General features: G+C 36.0%; 1 protein-coding gene across 1 annotated transcript; it reads left to right on the plus strand.

Annotated features, from left to right (window-relative positions):
* The first annotated feature begins 2,755 nt into the window (after nucleotides 1-2,755).
* On the plus strand, nucleotides 2,756-3,345 carry LOC112941086 (14 kDa proline-rich protein DC2.15-like). The gene has a single exon (XM_026029941.2). It carries the CDS (start codon nucleotides 2,832-2,834, stop codon nucleotides 3,159-3,161), a length of 330 nt encoding a protein of 109 aa, XP_025885726.1. The 5' UTR covers nucleotides 2,756-2,831; the 3' UTR covers nucleotides 3,162-3,345.
* The last annotated feature ends 10,473 nt before the right edge of the window (nucleotides 3,346-13,818 follow it).

Consider the following 13,818-nt stretch of genomic DNA (forward strand, 5'->3'; position numbering starts at 1 on the left):
GTTCATATTTGATTTAAGTACTTCTGAGATTGAATATCTTTCTGGATCAAAGATATATAAGCAACGAACATCGTGGTTTAGTCCGTCGGTTTTTTCGGTTTTAATTTTTTTTAAAATCCAAAAAAGCGATGGACAACTTCGTTTAGTCTGTCACTTTTTTGAATCTGCAGAAAATAAAATTTTCATAAAAACGACGGACAGAATTCTTTTGTTCGTTGTTTTTTGGGGATTTTCAAAAATCAAATTTCACAAAAAGCAACGGACTACGTCACATTATGAAAATTAAAAATAAAGAAAATTAAATAAGCGACCGAGTCTGTCCCTTCTCCTTATTGTCGTAGTCTGTCGCTCCTTAGCAACACTGTCCATCGTTTTTAGAAAAGCATCGAGCTAAAAAGCGACAAACGTGATTACGTCACAGTCGCCGTTTCTTTTGGCCAAAAGCGACGGACAGCGACACTTTTGTCCGTCTCTTTTTGGAATTTTTTAGTAGTGATAAAGACCAGAAATTTCAACTTCAAATCGATAGGTCACTAAATTTCATTTAGACTCCTTAGTTGAGCTTTGTTAATTTTAGACAAGGTAGGGTCTTGTTGTTTTATTTTGACACTTTTAACTATCACCCACATATACAAGTGTGTGTAATACACTCGCTGATTACGTGTCAAAGTGACGAGTCAAATAAAGACACGTGGTATATATATATATAAAAAATTCAAATAATGACTTTTCAGTAAAAAAAAATTAACACGGATTTGATGACATGTGGCATTCTAAACGTAAACAATTATTTTTTCTAAAGAAAAACTCAGGTCGCCATATTGCCCACCCGTTCGTCTTCTTCACCCCAACCAACCCCGTTTTCTGTCCACCCTCACCCACCCCAACCCCAACTGCCCTCCACCCCCACCAACCACCAGATATTCCTCCACCCATATCCACCCCAACCCCAAACCCAATCGCTCTTCCACCCCACCAGCCACAAGATCGTCCTCTCCTCACCCACCCACTCCAAACCTCGACCCCTTTTTCACCCATATCAAATTTTCATGGAACACTTTTAAAAGAATTTAATTACTTTGAAAAACTTATTTTTCAAAAGTACGATTGTTTCTTCTTAGTTCTAAAAATTAGTTATTAAATAACAATGAACTTTTTTCTTATCTTTTTTTTTTTGCAATTCTCGTTTGTGAAAATGATTCAATACACGCGCAGTAACTATGTATCACACTCACTATCTCAATTCTCATGTAAGATAGAAGTGTCAAAAGGGTATAGCGAGAACCGACATAAGGTGTCTAAAATAAACAAAGCTCAATTAAAGTGTACAAGTAAAAATTGGTAACAACTTTAAGGGGCCATTAATGAAAATAAAACCAAATTATAAAAATAAAACACATTAAACAAGAGATAACCCAACCTTAGATTCTGAGGACATGATTTTAGATGGGAGGATATACAGGACATGTACTTAGATAGAGGTTAGAAGGTATAGTGCTGGTCTTGCTTTGGGTGGTTGTTGTTTGTCATTGTACTAGTGATATATTGTTGTTTAGTGTGTTTCAATTATCACACTATTGTATTGTTATTTTGAGTCTTTTCAGTAAACTTTGCACTACTTACATTATAATTGCTATATAGTTTCTTCACTAACTCCTTTGTACATGAATTTGTTGTCGAGTGTCTTATGGAAATATCCTTTCTACCTGTATAAATTAGTGGACTAGTGTATGGTCTGCGTATATGTATTTCACATAAGTGCTTTTCATAAAATTATTTTTTCAACAACAGACTTTTTGCTATTTTTCTCTAAAAACCTTGGTCAAATACCTCACTCCTAAATTGTAAAATATAGACTTTTGAAAGGGGAAATAAATATCGTTCCAATTTGTTTGGCCAACTTTCATATTTAATCCATTTAAAAAAGAATGACTCCTTCCTTTTTCTTCCAGCAACTCATTAATCTTAATTTTTTACTAACATTTTAAATTCATAAATATAAATAACATTTTGATACATTTGTCATATTGTTAATTTTTAATTAATAAATTCAAAAAAAAAATTCTTACTTTTATAAACTTCGTGTCAAGTAAAATAAAGCTAAAAGAAATGAAATGAAAACCTCCCAAAACCTTATCAAGCTTGAAGTTAGATAGTTTGTTTCCATAAAACCCATGATTCAAGTAAAATATTTAAATGCATGTATACAAGGAGAATATATTAGTGAAGATAATAGAGAAAAAGAATAGCAACAACTATAAATATAGTTCGGATGGTAAATTAATTAGGTGACATACGAAAGCTAGCAAATTAAACCTTCAAATATTATGTAAATTATATGTTATTAAAATGTGGGTGGATGGCACCATTTATTTTATTTTTTTTAAAAAAAAAATGTGTACTTGCAGAAAGCTTGGGAATTAAGTTTAGTAAGAATGCACACAGGTCTAGAAATGTGACGGACAAAAGGGATCTTGTCCAGGGGCGGAAGCTAAAGCGTTAAATGAAAACTTGAGTAGATGGCTTGAATAAAAAAGAATGTATGAATTCAATCATCAATTAAACTACCTAATTAATAGATGTAGCATAACTGGAATTCGTAATTAAATATATAAATACTAATTACATGCAATTCTATAATATATGTAGCATGTGCAGGAAACATGTAATTAAGGTACTAAGTATTAATTAAATCAAATCCTAAATATTTTAAAAGCCATGCACTACCAATAGGCAATATTCAACTGTATAAATAGCCGTCGTTACTAGCACATGAATTCAATCATCAATTAAACTGCGTAATTAATTAGGCCTAACCTTAGCTTATTGACATGGCTTCCAAAAATCAGGCCTCTATTACCCTTTTCTTATCACTTAATCTCCTCTTCTTTGCTCTTGTAAGTGCAGACTGTTCAACTGATATTTTGAAATTTGGGGCATGTGCTAATATACTTAATGATTTGGTGGGTGTAATTATCGGGACTACTCCAACTTCGTCATGCTGCAGTTTGATTGACGGACTGGTGGACCTAGACGCCGCGGTTTGCTTGTGCACAGCCCTAAAAGCAGATGTGCTGGGAATTAATTTGGATATATCACTCTCTCTAAACATCCTTCTCAACGTCTGTGGAAAAAAATATCCTACTGGTTACACTTGTTGATTGAAAAATTATTATGTGTTTGTGAACCATCGATCTACCTCTTGTTCAGAATAAGTAAGCTTTGCATACATACATAAATGCAGCTTCATCACTTCACTTTACTTACTTACTAGTTCTGTCATGTTCATGTATCTTTACCTTTTTGGACATGTCAATTCAATAAATGGAATGTTGTTTCTATTCACTTTGTTCGTAACCACAAATTCATTTATACTTTTTCCAGCTAAATTTACATAGAATGTTTTCATTTCTCTAGATTCATTTATTCGCAAACAAAAATTAATTTAATGATATATCATACTTGGGCCTAACTCAACCCCAAAAGCTAGCTCATAACGAGAGATTATCCTTGATAGACGACTCTATACTTGATTATCACTCAAACTCCATTGACACTACTCATTGGAGAAAATCTAAAAAGAGAAAAGAGAGATTTATTGAGTGAATGAAGAAGACAGAATGAACGAGTATTGTTACATCACAATGTATTTATCATTGTTCGTGTCCGTTTCCAGCAATACTAACTAACTAATTGTAATATCTATCATTGCTAATGATTACTTTACCCCTTAAATCATTACATGTTATGCCTATTTCAAGCTGGCAGGTATATGAAAATATTCAGCTTGCCTACTAGGTTATCATGTTGTGGTCGTGACAATCCCTTGGTTGATATATCTGCTAATTGATCCTTGGTACCTGCATGTACTATCTTGATAAGCCCTTTTTGTATATTCTACCTGATGAAGTGACAATCTATCTCGATGTGTTTAGTACGCTCATGAAACACCAAATTTGCTGCAACTTGTAGTGCACCATTCAATTCCTTCAATAAATCAGTCAACCATACTACCTATGAAACTGCTTTGGCCATGCTGATGTATGTACACAGCTTCTGCTGAGCTTCGTAATACAACACTTCATTTCTTTGATTTCAAAGAAATCAATGAGCTTCATGTTGAATTAAGAATTCTAAAATTGACTTTCTAGTATTAGGACAAGAGGACCGTCTGTATCACAAAAAGGTGTTAATGAAGAACTTGGCTACTCAACAAAATCCTCAGATCTTTTTCTCGCTCTCTTGATAAATTTCATGACCCTTATTGTTATATCCCAATGTGATTTTCTAGGTAGTCCTAAGAACTGACAAGTGTTTGTACAAAATAGGTTAGATGAGACCTTGTTAATGTCAAATACAACATTTTCCCAATCAATCTTTGATATTTAATCTTATCTTCTAGCATATCATCATATACTTTCTGCATTAATTTTTCAAAATCCTACGTAGTTAGATTTTTGTTAACCTCCATAAGTGTCCATGCATGTATGGAAAATTCAATTCTCAGCTCTGAGATGATCTCAAGAGCATATTTCTTCCGATCCACTAGGATTCCCTTGAAAGATCAATTGAACTTCATTCCAAGAAAAACTTCAATATTCCTGAATCCTTGCTCTTGAAGGCTTTAAGTAGGGATGCCGTAGTTTACTCAATAACAAATATAATATTACTGGCTAATACTAGCATGTAATCTACATAGACCGAAGTGATGATAATATCCTTTTTAAACAATGAGTGATCCAAGCAATTTTGAGTGAATCATACGTAGGCTTTAGACAATTTCAAATTCCATTGTCTGCTAGCTTGTTTTAACCCATATAAGAATTTAACAAGTCTACAAACTTTTATGCTAGACTTCCCGTGACTTGCTAATTCCTGAGGAAGCTGCATATAAACCTCATTATGGAGATCACTCTGAAGAAATGCATTGTACACATCCAAATAGTGAACATGCCAATTATATTGTGCAACCGATGATAAAATTAAACAACTCTCACAGTGACAATTTTGACCACTGGAGAGAGAATGTTTCATGGTAATCAAGACTCTCCTGTTGGTTGTAGACTTATTCCATCAACCTGGCCTTGAACCTCTCCACTTCACTAAAATCATTCAGTTTTACCTTATAAACTCATCCACACCCAATAGCAGCCTTATTTGGGGGTAAAGGTACTAGGTCCCAAGTGTGATTAATCTCAAGAGCTTTGTAAATTAGAATTCATGACTTCAACCCATCTACTATGTTGAATAGTCTCCTCATATGTCATTGGTTTCTGTATATTAGATAAGGAGTTGAGATATACTTGATAAGCAAGAGAAATAGATTACGAAGAAAGTATATATCCATTGATTGGATAGGAAACATTTGTAGCATATTGTTTAGTAATGTAATCAACATGCAAAAAATGAGCCTTTATCACTCTGTGTGATTTTCTTGGCTGCGAAGGATCAGGAATAAATATAGGAACATAAAGAGTGGCAGGTGACTGGTGAAGTATATCTTTAGAAATTGTAGGAATTGGTTCTAGACTGACAAGATCAGGTACCAAAGGGCTAGGAGGATATGTAATAGGAGGCTCATCCATAGGAGAAATGTCACTAGATGATAAAAGTTCAGTAGACCAGGAAAATTAATCATCATTACATCTATTTTAATATAAAAATTTTCCCTTGCTAGCTCAAACAATATGTAGCCCTGGTGGTTGTAGAATAATCCATGAAATTGAGGGCACTACTCTTGAAGCAAATTGTCCACTCTACGAAAGACATTGCCATAACACAAACATTCAAAAGTCTTGAGATGACTAAGAATAGGTCTCATTCCAAATAACAACTCATAAGGAGATTTTTCACCAAGGACTGCTAAGGGCAATATGTTAATTAACATAAGTTGTAGTTAGAATTCATTGACCCCAGAATCTTAAAGATGAAAAAGATAGTAGAGACCACAATCCTGATCAAAAACTATAATATTATTCCCTCCCCCCCCCCCCCTCTTTTTACAAACTCAACTAGGGGTGTGCACTATTTGGATTAAACTGAAAAAGCAAACTGAATCGAACCGAATTCTAATTTGGAGTAGTTTTTTGGATTCTTGGTTTGGTTTTGGATTTATAAGTTACTTTGTTTGGATTTTTGGTTTGGTTTCGGATTTAGAAAAATAAAAACCAAAAATCTCTCTTTCTCTCTCTCTCTCTCTCTATATATATATATATATATAATTGTTTTGAGAATGAAAATATAACTTTGTTATGTTTCTAATTATTGACATAAACGATTAACCAAATCGAAAACAAAAACAAAAAGAGAAAAACCAAACCAAGGAAAATTCATTTTGGTTTGGATTAGGTTATACTTCTTCAAAAAAAAAAACAAAAAACCCAAACCAAATATTATAAAACCGAACCGAAAAACCGAATGCACAACCTAACTCAACTATAGAATGGATCCATTACGAAAACAAGTGATGCCAATGGTTATGGATTTATAGTTAAGGTCTGAGTAAATAATAAATCATTGATGTTGAAGAGTATCCATTTAATAATTTTGAAAAAAAGGATGAGCTCATTCACTACAAAAAAAACCTCAAATTGCCAACAGATTTTACTAACAACTTAAGTTGGTTAATATTCTACTAACAAATTGTTGGGATTTAGCAAGTGTGAATGGGAAAAGAAAAGAGAGAATATGAAAAGTGAGGGAACTACTTTGGAAGGAAAATGAAAAGTCATTTGCAAAGTGCAAATGAAAAGTCATTTCTCCCATATCGGCAAAAGAAAGGGAAATTGTTGTCCTTATAGAAGGAAACACTTCCATTACTTCTTAAAGAGCTAAGAAGAAGATGCCCCCTCGCGCCGTCGTCGTCGTTGCTCGCTCGGCTTCGACTTCGGCTTCGGCTTCGGATTTGGCAAATGATGTGATTGATTGATAAATTTTTTGGACAAAATTTATTTAATCAGTTTTTGTTAAATCAAATAAATCCTGTTAAAAATTATCTCTTATAAATTTTCAGGTAACGGTAACATTCCGAAAAGTTGTTACTCTTTCCGAAAAGTCGTTACTTTCCAAAAAGTCGTTATTTTCCTAACAGACACAATTTTCAAGAAGTTGTTTTTTTTTCCAGAAGTCACAACTTTCTGGATAAAATGGATCTGAACAGATTTCACTGAACAGACATGTTCCTTGCTGAAAATGGCTATAAAAAGAAGTCAATTTTCGATTTTTAAAACACTGAAAATTTTTTCTTTCTCTGCATTTATTTTCTCTCAAATAAAAAATCAAAGTGTCGATCGACTGAGTCTGTGTGACTTGTTGTTGTTCTTAAGTTCGTTGAAGTTAAAGAAGTTTTAGGTACCGCTATTTCTTTAACAGGTTTAATCCATTTTATCTTGGGAGAAATTAATTCATAACCTTGGGTACAATAAGAGGATTAAATTTCTTAAGGACACATAATAGTTTCTGTGGACTCGGATTAATTCTTGTATTTTATATTTTTTCTGCTTCATCTTATTTCTGTTTCTGTTTATTAACCTTATAAATACAGGTTACTGTAAGAATAACACAAATTACCAACATATTTCGAACCAAATAATATTTTAAACCATAACAACGAAATTCTAACAGATTACCAACCTAAATCTTACTAAGTATTTTAGTTTGTAAATACAGCGGGAAAAATGGTGCCAAATTTAGAAACCTTCTATCAATGGATTACCAACAAAAACATCACTAACACACCTTTTGTTGGTAATATTACCAATGAAGTATATATCATTTTGTAATTATGACAAAAAATTATTTATATAATTTATTAACATATTAACAATAAATTAAAACCAAACATTTACCAACGACTAGATTGTGTTGCTAAATTTACCAACCAAATATAAATGTGTTGGTAAATTAGTAACGAAATGTAATTTGTTGGTAAAATTGCCAATCAATATCAAATTAGTTGGAAATTTTGCCGATGAAAAAAGATTGTAGTTAGTTAACATCATCAAAATAGTTGGTAATATACCAACCGATCACTAATCCATTGGTAAAATTCACCAACATATTAATTATTAGTTGGTAATATTACATATGAATTTTTAGTTGAATAGCAATTATTACCAACTCTAATAAAGTTTATTGACAAATTATTACTAACTTATATTTTAATGGTTTGTAAATTACCAATTGAGGTTAAATGTTTTATAAATAAACATCTAGTGTTGAGGCTTTCATATTTAGTTTGTGTGATTAGGCGTTTTAACTTTAAAATTTTAATCAAAACTTGACTTTGTTCAATATTGATAAACTTGCTCAGATTAGAACTCTGTCAGTGTCATTCGCTTTGAAAAGTCATTTTTTATCTAACGGGAATGTTGATTCATGTTTTGAGGCTTTCATTTTTGTTTGTTCCTTTAGTTGTTTTAAATTTTATGTTTAGGCCAAAATTTGACTTTGGTCAATATTTTTGTGAACGTGCTCGATGAGAATTTCGTTAGCGTAATTAATTCCAAAGGTCATTTTTTATCTAGTAGAATGGTTGATTTGAGTTTTGCGACTTTCATTTTTACTGTGTGTCGTTAGGTATTTTAACATATAAGTTTTAGCAAAAATTTAACGTGGGTCATTATTTGATAACGTACCAAAATAAAAACAGTTAGATTGCAAAAGTCGTTTTCGATGTAATAAGATAGAGGGTTCGGATTTTGAGGCTTCTGTTTTTAGTTTATGTTGTTAGACATTTCAGCTTTTAAGTTTTGGCCAAAATTTCACTTTAGTCATTATTTTTGGTAATAAACCCGATAGGCCGTGATTAGTGCCCGTTTTGGACACCCACATACAAACCTGCTAAGTATGACCAACTGAAACTAAGACAATATGGAATTTAATCAAATCAAGCCAACCCCAACGTCATATATATATATAAGAGGACCTGTCTCATAAGGAGTCATAACCATTCAACCATAACAGCATACGCGAGCTGACAAGGCCGCCACTATTCAAAGCATAATGATGCACGCAGCCGACAAGGGTGCCCCTGTACAAGCGGACATCCCAAACAAACCATGTCCAGACCATTATCCAAAACATATATATACAACCCACATAATGTCCACAGACCTCTAAGAGTACATTAGTGAAACTCGACGGGACAGGGCCCCGCCATACCCATAGACGAGCAAAAGACTACACAAAAGTTATGTACCAAAACGACTGGGCTCCGGAACAGTGGAGCTCTCCCAATCAGCAGAGTAGATATCCTAGGTGGGAGGATCACCGAACTGCGCGTCTACACCTACGGGCATGAAACGCAGCCCCCCGTGGAAAGGGGGGTCAGTACGGACAATGTACTGAGTATGTAAAGCATAAGGTAAAGATGACAGGATACCAATGTGGCAAGTTGAAACAAAATATCGCTACACATATACTTTTTAAGTGAAAATCATGCATATATTTAACATTTAAGGTGCCCAGCTTCCCTAGTAAGGGGCTCGGCAAAATAATCATCACGTCATCTCCGTCATCATCATCATCATAACCATCCTCATCACCAATCATATATATAATATACATACCCGGCCCTCTAGTGAGGAACTCGGTGACATATGCAAGAAACTCCGCACGAACATTACCCGGCCCGGGACTCGGTGAAATGATAAATGACTCTATGCACGAGCAGAATATTATGAGCAACCATATGCAATTAAAATTATTTCTTATAACTCAATAGAACAATCAACGTGAACCAGCAAGGAGTATTACCAAAGATTAATGTTTTATCAAGATTATGAACCTTTAATACGATATGGAAACGTAAAATTTCAATGACTCTAAGAAGCATTACCATAGATATTAGAGATCATCATAGCCTTAGACATAACCGATATATAGAGGAATAATTGTGGAATCAAGAATATACATCACCTAGACGCTTTAGAGGTAAGTATCAAATCTGTCCGTTATTCGCTTATTTTTAAAAGTCATGCCAAGCAAAGAAAGAAGGGACAACGTTACATACCGTATAATTGAGCCGCACGTCCAATATTTACTGCTCAAGCTATTAATCTATAACAAGCAACAATCTTGCCGCAATTAAATAAACATCGTGCTTTACTTTCTTGTAAGCTAGCTAATAATCTAACGAAAATTCGACAGCACCTCCCCTATTTTCCTTACTTCGATCCAATCCGACAACAATCCAAATTATCCACAGCAATACCAATAACACATATAACCCAAAGAATCATATAAACAGCCCAAGCACCAACATGACACCACTAATAATCCGATTATGGTTTCCATTCATACTTAGCACATTCAATAACTAAAACAAACTTCCTAAGCTACTGGTCACGCCCCCTTCTTAAAATTAATGGATAATTAACAAGGGTATTCTAAAGAATTAACACACCAAACAAGCAGATTACTAACCAAATTATTTGCAGCTGCTGGCCAAGAGTTGCAGGGTTGATTTCTCCATTTCCATGGCTGCCTAAGACAAGTGGTGAACAAGAAGATGATATGCAACAATGCATTTCACCACTTTATATAGCATGGAGTGGATTTCTCCACCTCATTTAATAGTATGAAGTGGAGGCAGCCCCCCTCTACACCTGTCCACTAAGGCCAGCCCACAATCTGATCCCTTTTTAATTTTTGCCTTGAGTGGTGGGGCCCATTGGATTAAATCAATCCAAATTAGCCACTAATTAATCCCTCACTTAAAGTTAATGGCACTTACATTAACCAACTCATACTTAATATCACATTTGGAAATAACATCCTTGCCTAATATTTCTTTACGTCTTCTAGATCACGATGCGCACTACGTATAAAAAAAATACGAGGCATAACATCCTTCCCCCCTTAGGAACATTCGTCCTCGAATGTTAAGTTAGCGTCTTGCAAAAACAAATTCCAGCGAGGTCTCTCTAAAAGTTATACCTATCAACCTGCATTCCGTAACTTACAGATGCCTCACAGCTACATAATCTCATTATCTATCAATATAGTCAAGCTAGGAATTGAATTACCTGCAGGTACGGGGAACAAGTAAGGATACTTATTCTTCATTTCGTCTTCCGCTTCCCAAGTCATCTCCTCCCTATTGTTATTTTGCCACAACACTTTGACGGAAGCCACATCCTTAGTACGTAACCTTCTAACCTGACGATCAAGTATAGCCACGGGTTTCTCCTCATATGACAACTCCTCTGTTACCTGAATATTATCTACAGGGAATACTCTAGAAGGATCACCAATACATTTACGTAGCATCGATACATGGAAGACTGGATGTACCGCCTCCAAATCAGATGGTAGATCCAACTCATAGGCAACCTTGCCTATCCAACGAACAATCTGATAAGGCCCAATGTATCTCGGACTGAGCTTCCCCTTCCTGCCGAATCTCATCACACCCCTCATGGGTGATACCTTCAGAAATACCCAGTCACCAATCTGAAAGTCCAAATCTCGACGCCGATTATCTGCATATGACTTCTGTCGACTCTGGGCTGCTAATAATCTTTCTTGAATAAGCTTCACCTTGTCAACAGCTTGCTGAATCACATCCGAGCCTATTAACTTAGTCTCGCCAACATCAAACCAACCAATAGGTGATCTGCACTTCCTCCCATATAAGGCCTCGTACGGTGCCATCTGGATACTAGAATGGTAGCTATTATTATAGGCAAACTCAATGAGCGGCAAGTGGTCATCCCAGCTGCCTTTGAAGTCAATAATACAGGCCCGCAACATATCTTCTAGTGTTTGAATAGTACGCTCAGCCTGCCCATAAGTCTGAGGGTGAAATGCTGTGCTAAGGTTCACCTGTGTCCCCAATCCCTTCTGAAACGATCTCCAAAAGTTGGCTGTAAATTGAGCTCCTCTGTCTGATATAATGGACGTAGGAACCCCATGAAGTCTCACTATCTCCCTGACATATAACCTCGCATAATCTTCAGCCGAATAAGTAGTCCTGACTGGAAGAAAATGGGCCGATTTCGTCAGCCTATCTACAATAACCTATATAGAGTCATACTTCCGTTGAGTGCGAGGTAAGCCTGTAATGAAGTCCATATTAATCATCTCCCATTTCCAAGTCGGGATCTCTATCTCCTGTAATAATCCACCAGGCTTTTGATGTTCGATCTTGACTTGTTGACAATTTGGGCACTGAGCAACAAACTCTGCTATGTCCTTTTTCATGCCATCCCACCAATATAAGCATCTGAGGTCATGATACATTTTTGTTGACCCTGGGTGAATAGAATAACGGCCAGAGTGTGCCTCTCCCATAACTTGCCGTCGTAGCCCCGCAGTATCGGGTACACACAATCTGCCTTCATATCGTAACACTCCATCAGGTGTAACCTTAAATGGGGTCTTTTCCTTTTGAAGAGCTGCATCTCTATACTGTGCCAGAATAGGGTCCTTGTATTGGTGTCTCTTTACCTCATCTATGATTGACGACTCAGCAACCTCTCGAATAGAAACTCCACTATCTTCCGAATTAGCTAGACGGACTCCAAGGCTGGATAGCCGCTGAATCTCCCGAACCATATCCCTCCCTTCTGGTTGTACATCTGTCAAGCTACCCATGGACTTATGGCTAAGAGCATCTGCTACAACATTCGCTTTCCCTGGATGATATAAAATATCAACATCATAATCCTTTAGCAACTCTAACCACCGCCTCTGTCGTAAGTTCAGCTCCTTCTGTTTAAAGATATATTGGAGACTCTTATGATCTGTATAGATGTCCACATGGACACCATATAAATAATGTCTCCATATCTTCAAGGCATGAACCACGACCGCTAACTCCAGATCGTGAGTAGGATAGTTCTTTTCATGCTTCCTAAGTTGTCGGGAGGCATAGGCTATAACTTTGCCATGCTGCATCAATACACATCCTAGCCCAACACCCGAAGCATCACAATAAATAACATAGCCGTCTGGTCCCTCTGGAAGAGTTAGGACTGGAGCTGTAGTCAATTTGTCTTTCAATAGCTGGAAGCTTCGCTCACAAGCATCTGTCCACTGGAACTTGGCTGCCTTTTGAGTTAGCCTTGTCAAAGGCACTGAAATTGAGGCAAACTTTTCTACGAATCTCCTGTAATATCCTGCTAACCCCAAAAAGCAGCGTACCTCAGTAGGTGTCGTAGGTCTGGGCCAAGTCTTTACTGCCTCAATCTTCTGCGTATCTACCCGAATACCATCAGCTCCAATAATATGCCCTAAGAATGCCACTGAAGTCAACCAGAACTCGCACTTAGAAAATTTAGCATACAACTTCTGGTGCTGAAGCACTCTAAGTACCGTTCTTAAATGATCTGCATGCTCCTCTTCTGAACGTGAATAGACCAGAATATCGTCTATAAATACAATAACAAACATATCAAGGAATGGTTTAAATACTCGATTCATTAAATCCATGAATACCGCTGGAGCATTAGTCAGCCCAAAAGACAGCACTCTAAACTCATAATGCCCATATCGGGTCCGGAATGCTGTCTTTGGAATATCTGCCTCCCTTATCCGCACCTGATGATAACCTGACCGCAAGTCTATCTTTGAAAAACACTTTGCACCGGCAACTGGTCAAATAGATCGTCAATCCTTGGGAGGGGATACCTGTTCTTTATTGTTACTTTGTTCAACTGTCTATAATTAATGCACATCCGCAGCGACCCATCCTTCTTCCTCACAAACAGTACTGGTGCTCCCCAAGGTGACGTACTAGGCCTGATGAAGCCCTTTTCTAGCAAATCCCTAAATTGCTCTTTCAATTCTTTCAACTCAGCAGGTGCCATTCTATAA

Source organism: Solanum lycopersicum, chromosome 3, assembly GCF_036512215.1.
Source record: "Solanum lycopersicum chromosome 3, SLM_r2.1".
NCBI classification, from domain to species: domain Eukaryota; kingdom Viridiplantae; phylum Streptophyta; class Magnoliopsida; order Solanales; family Solanaceae; genus Solanum; species Solanum lycopersicum.

What these genes read in the sequence shown, in the direction of transcription:
- LOC112941086 (XM_026029941.2), top strand. Translation starts at nt 2,832, where the DNA reads ATGGCTTCCAAAAATCAGGCCTCTATTACCCTTTTCTTATCACTTAAT.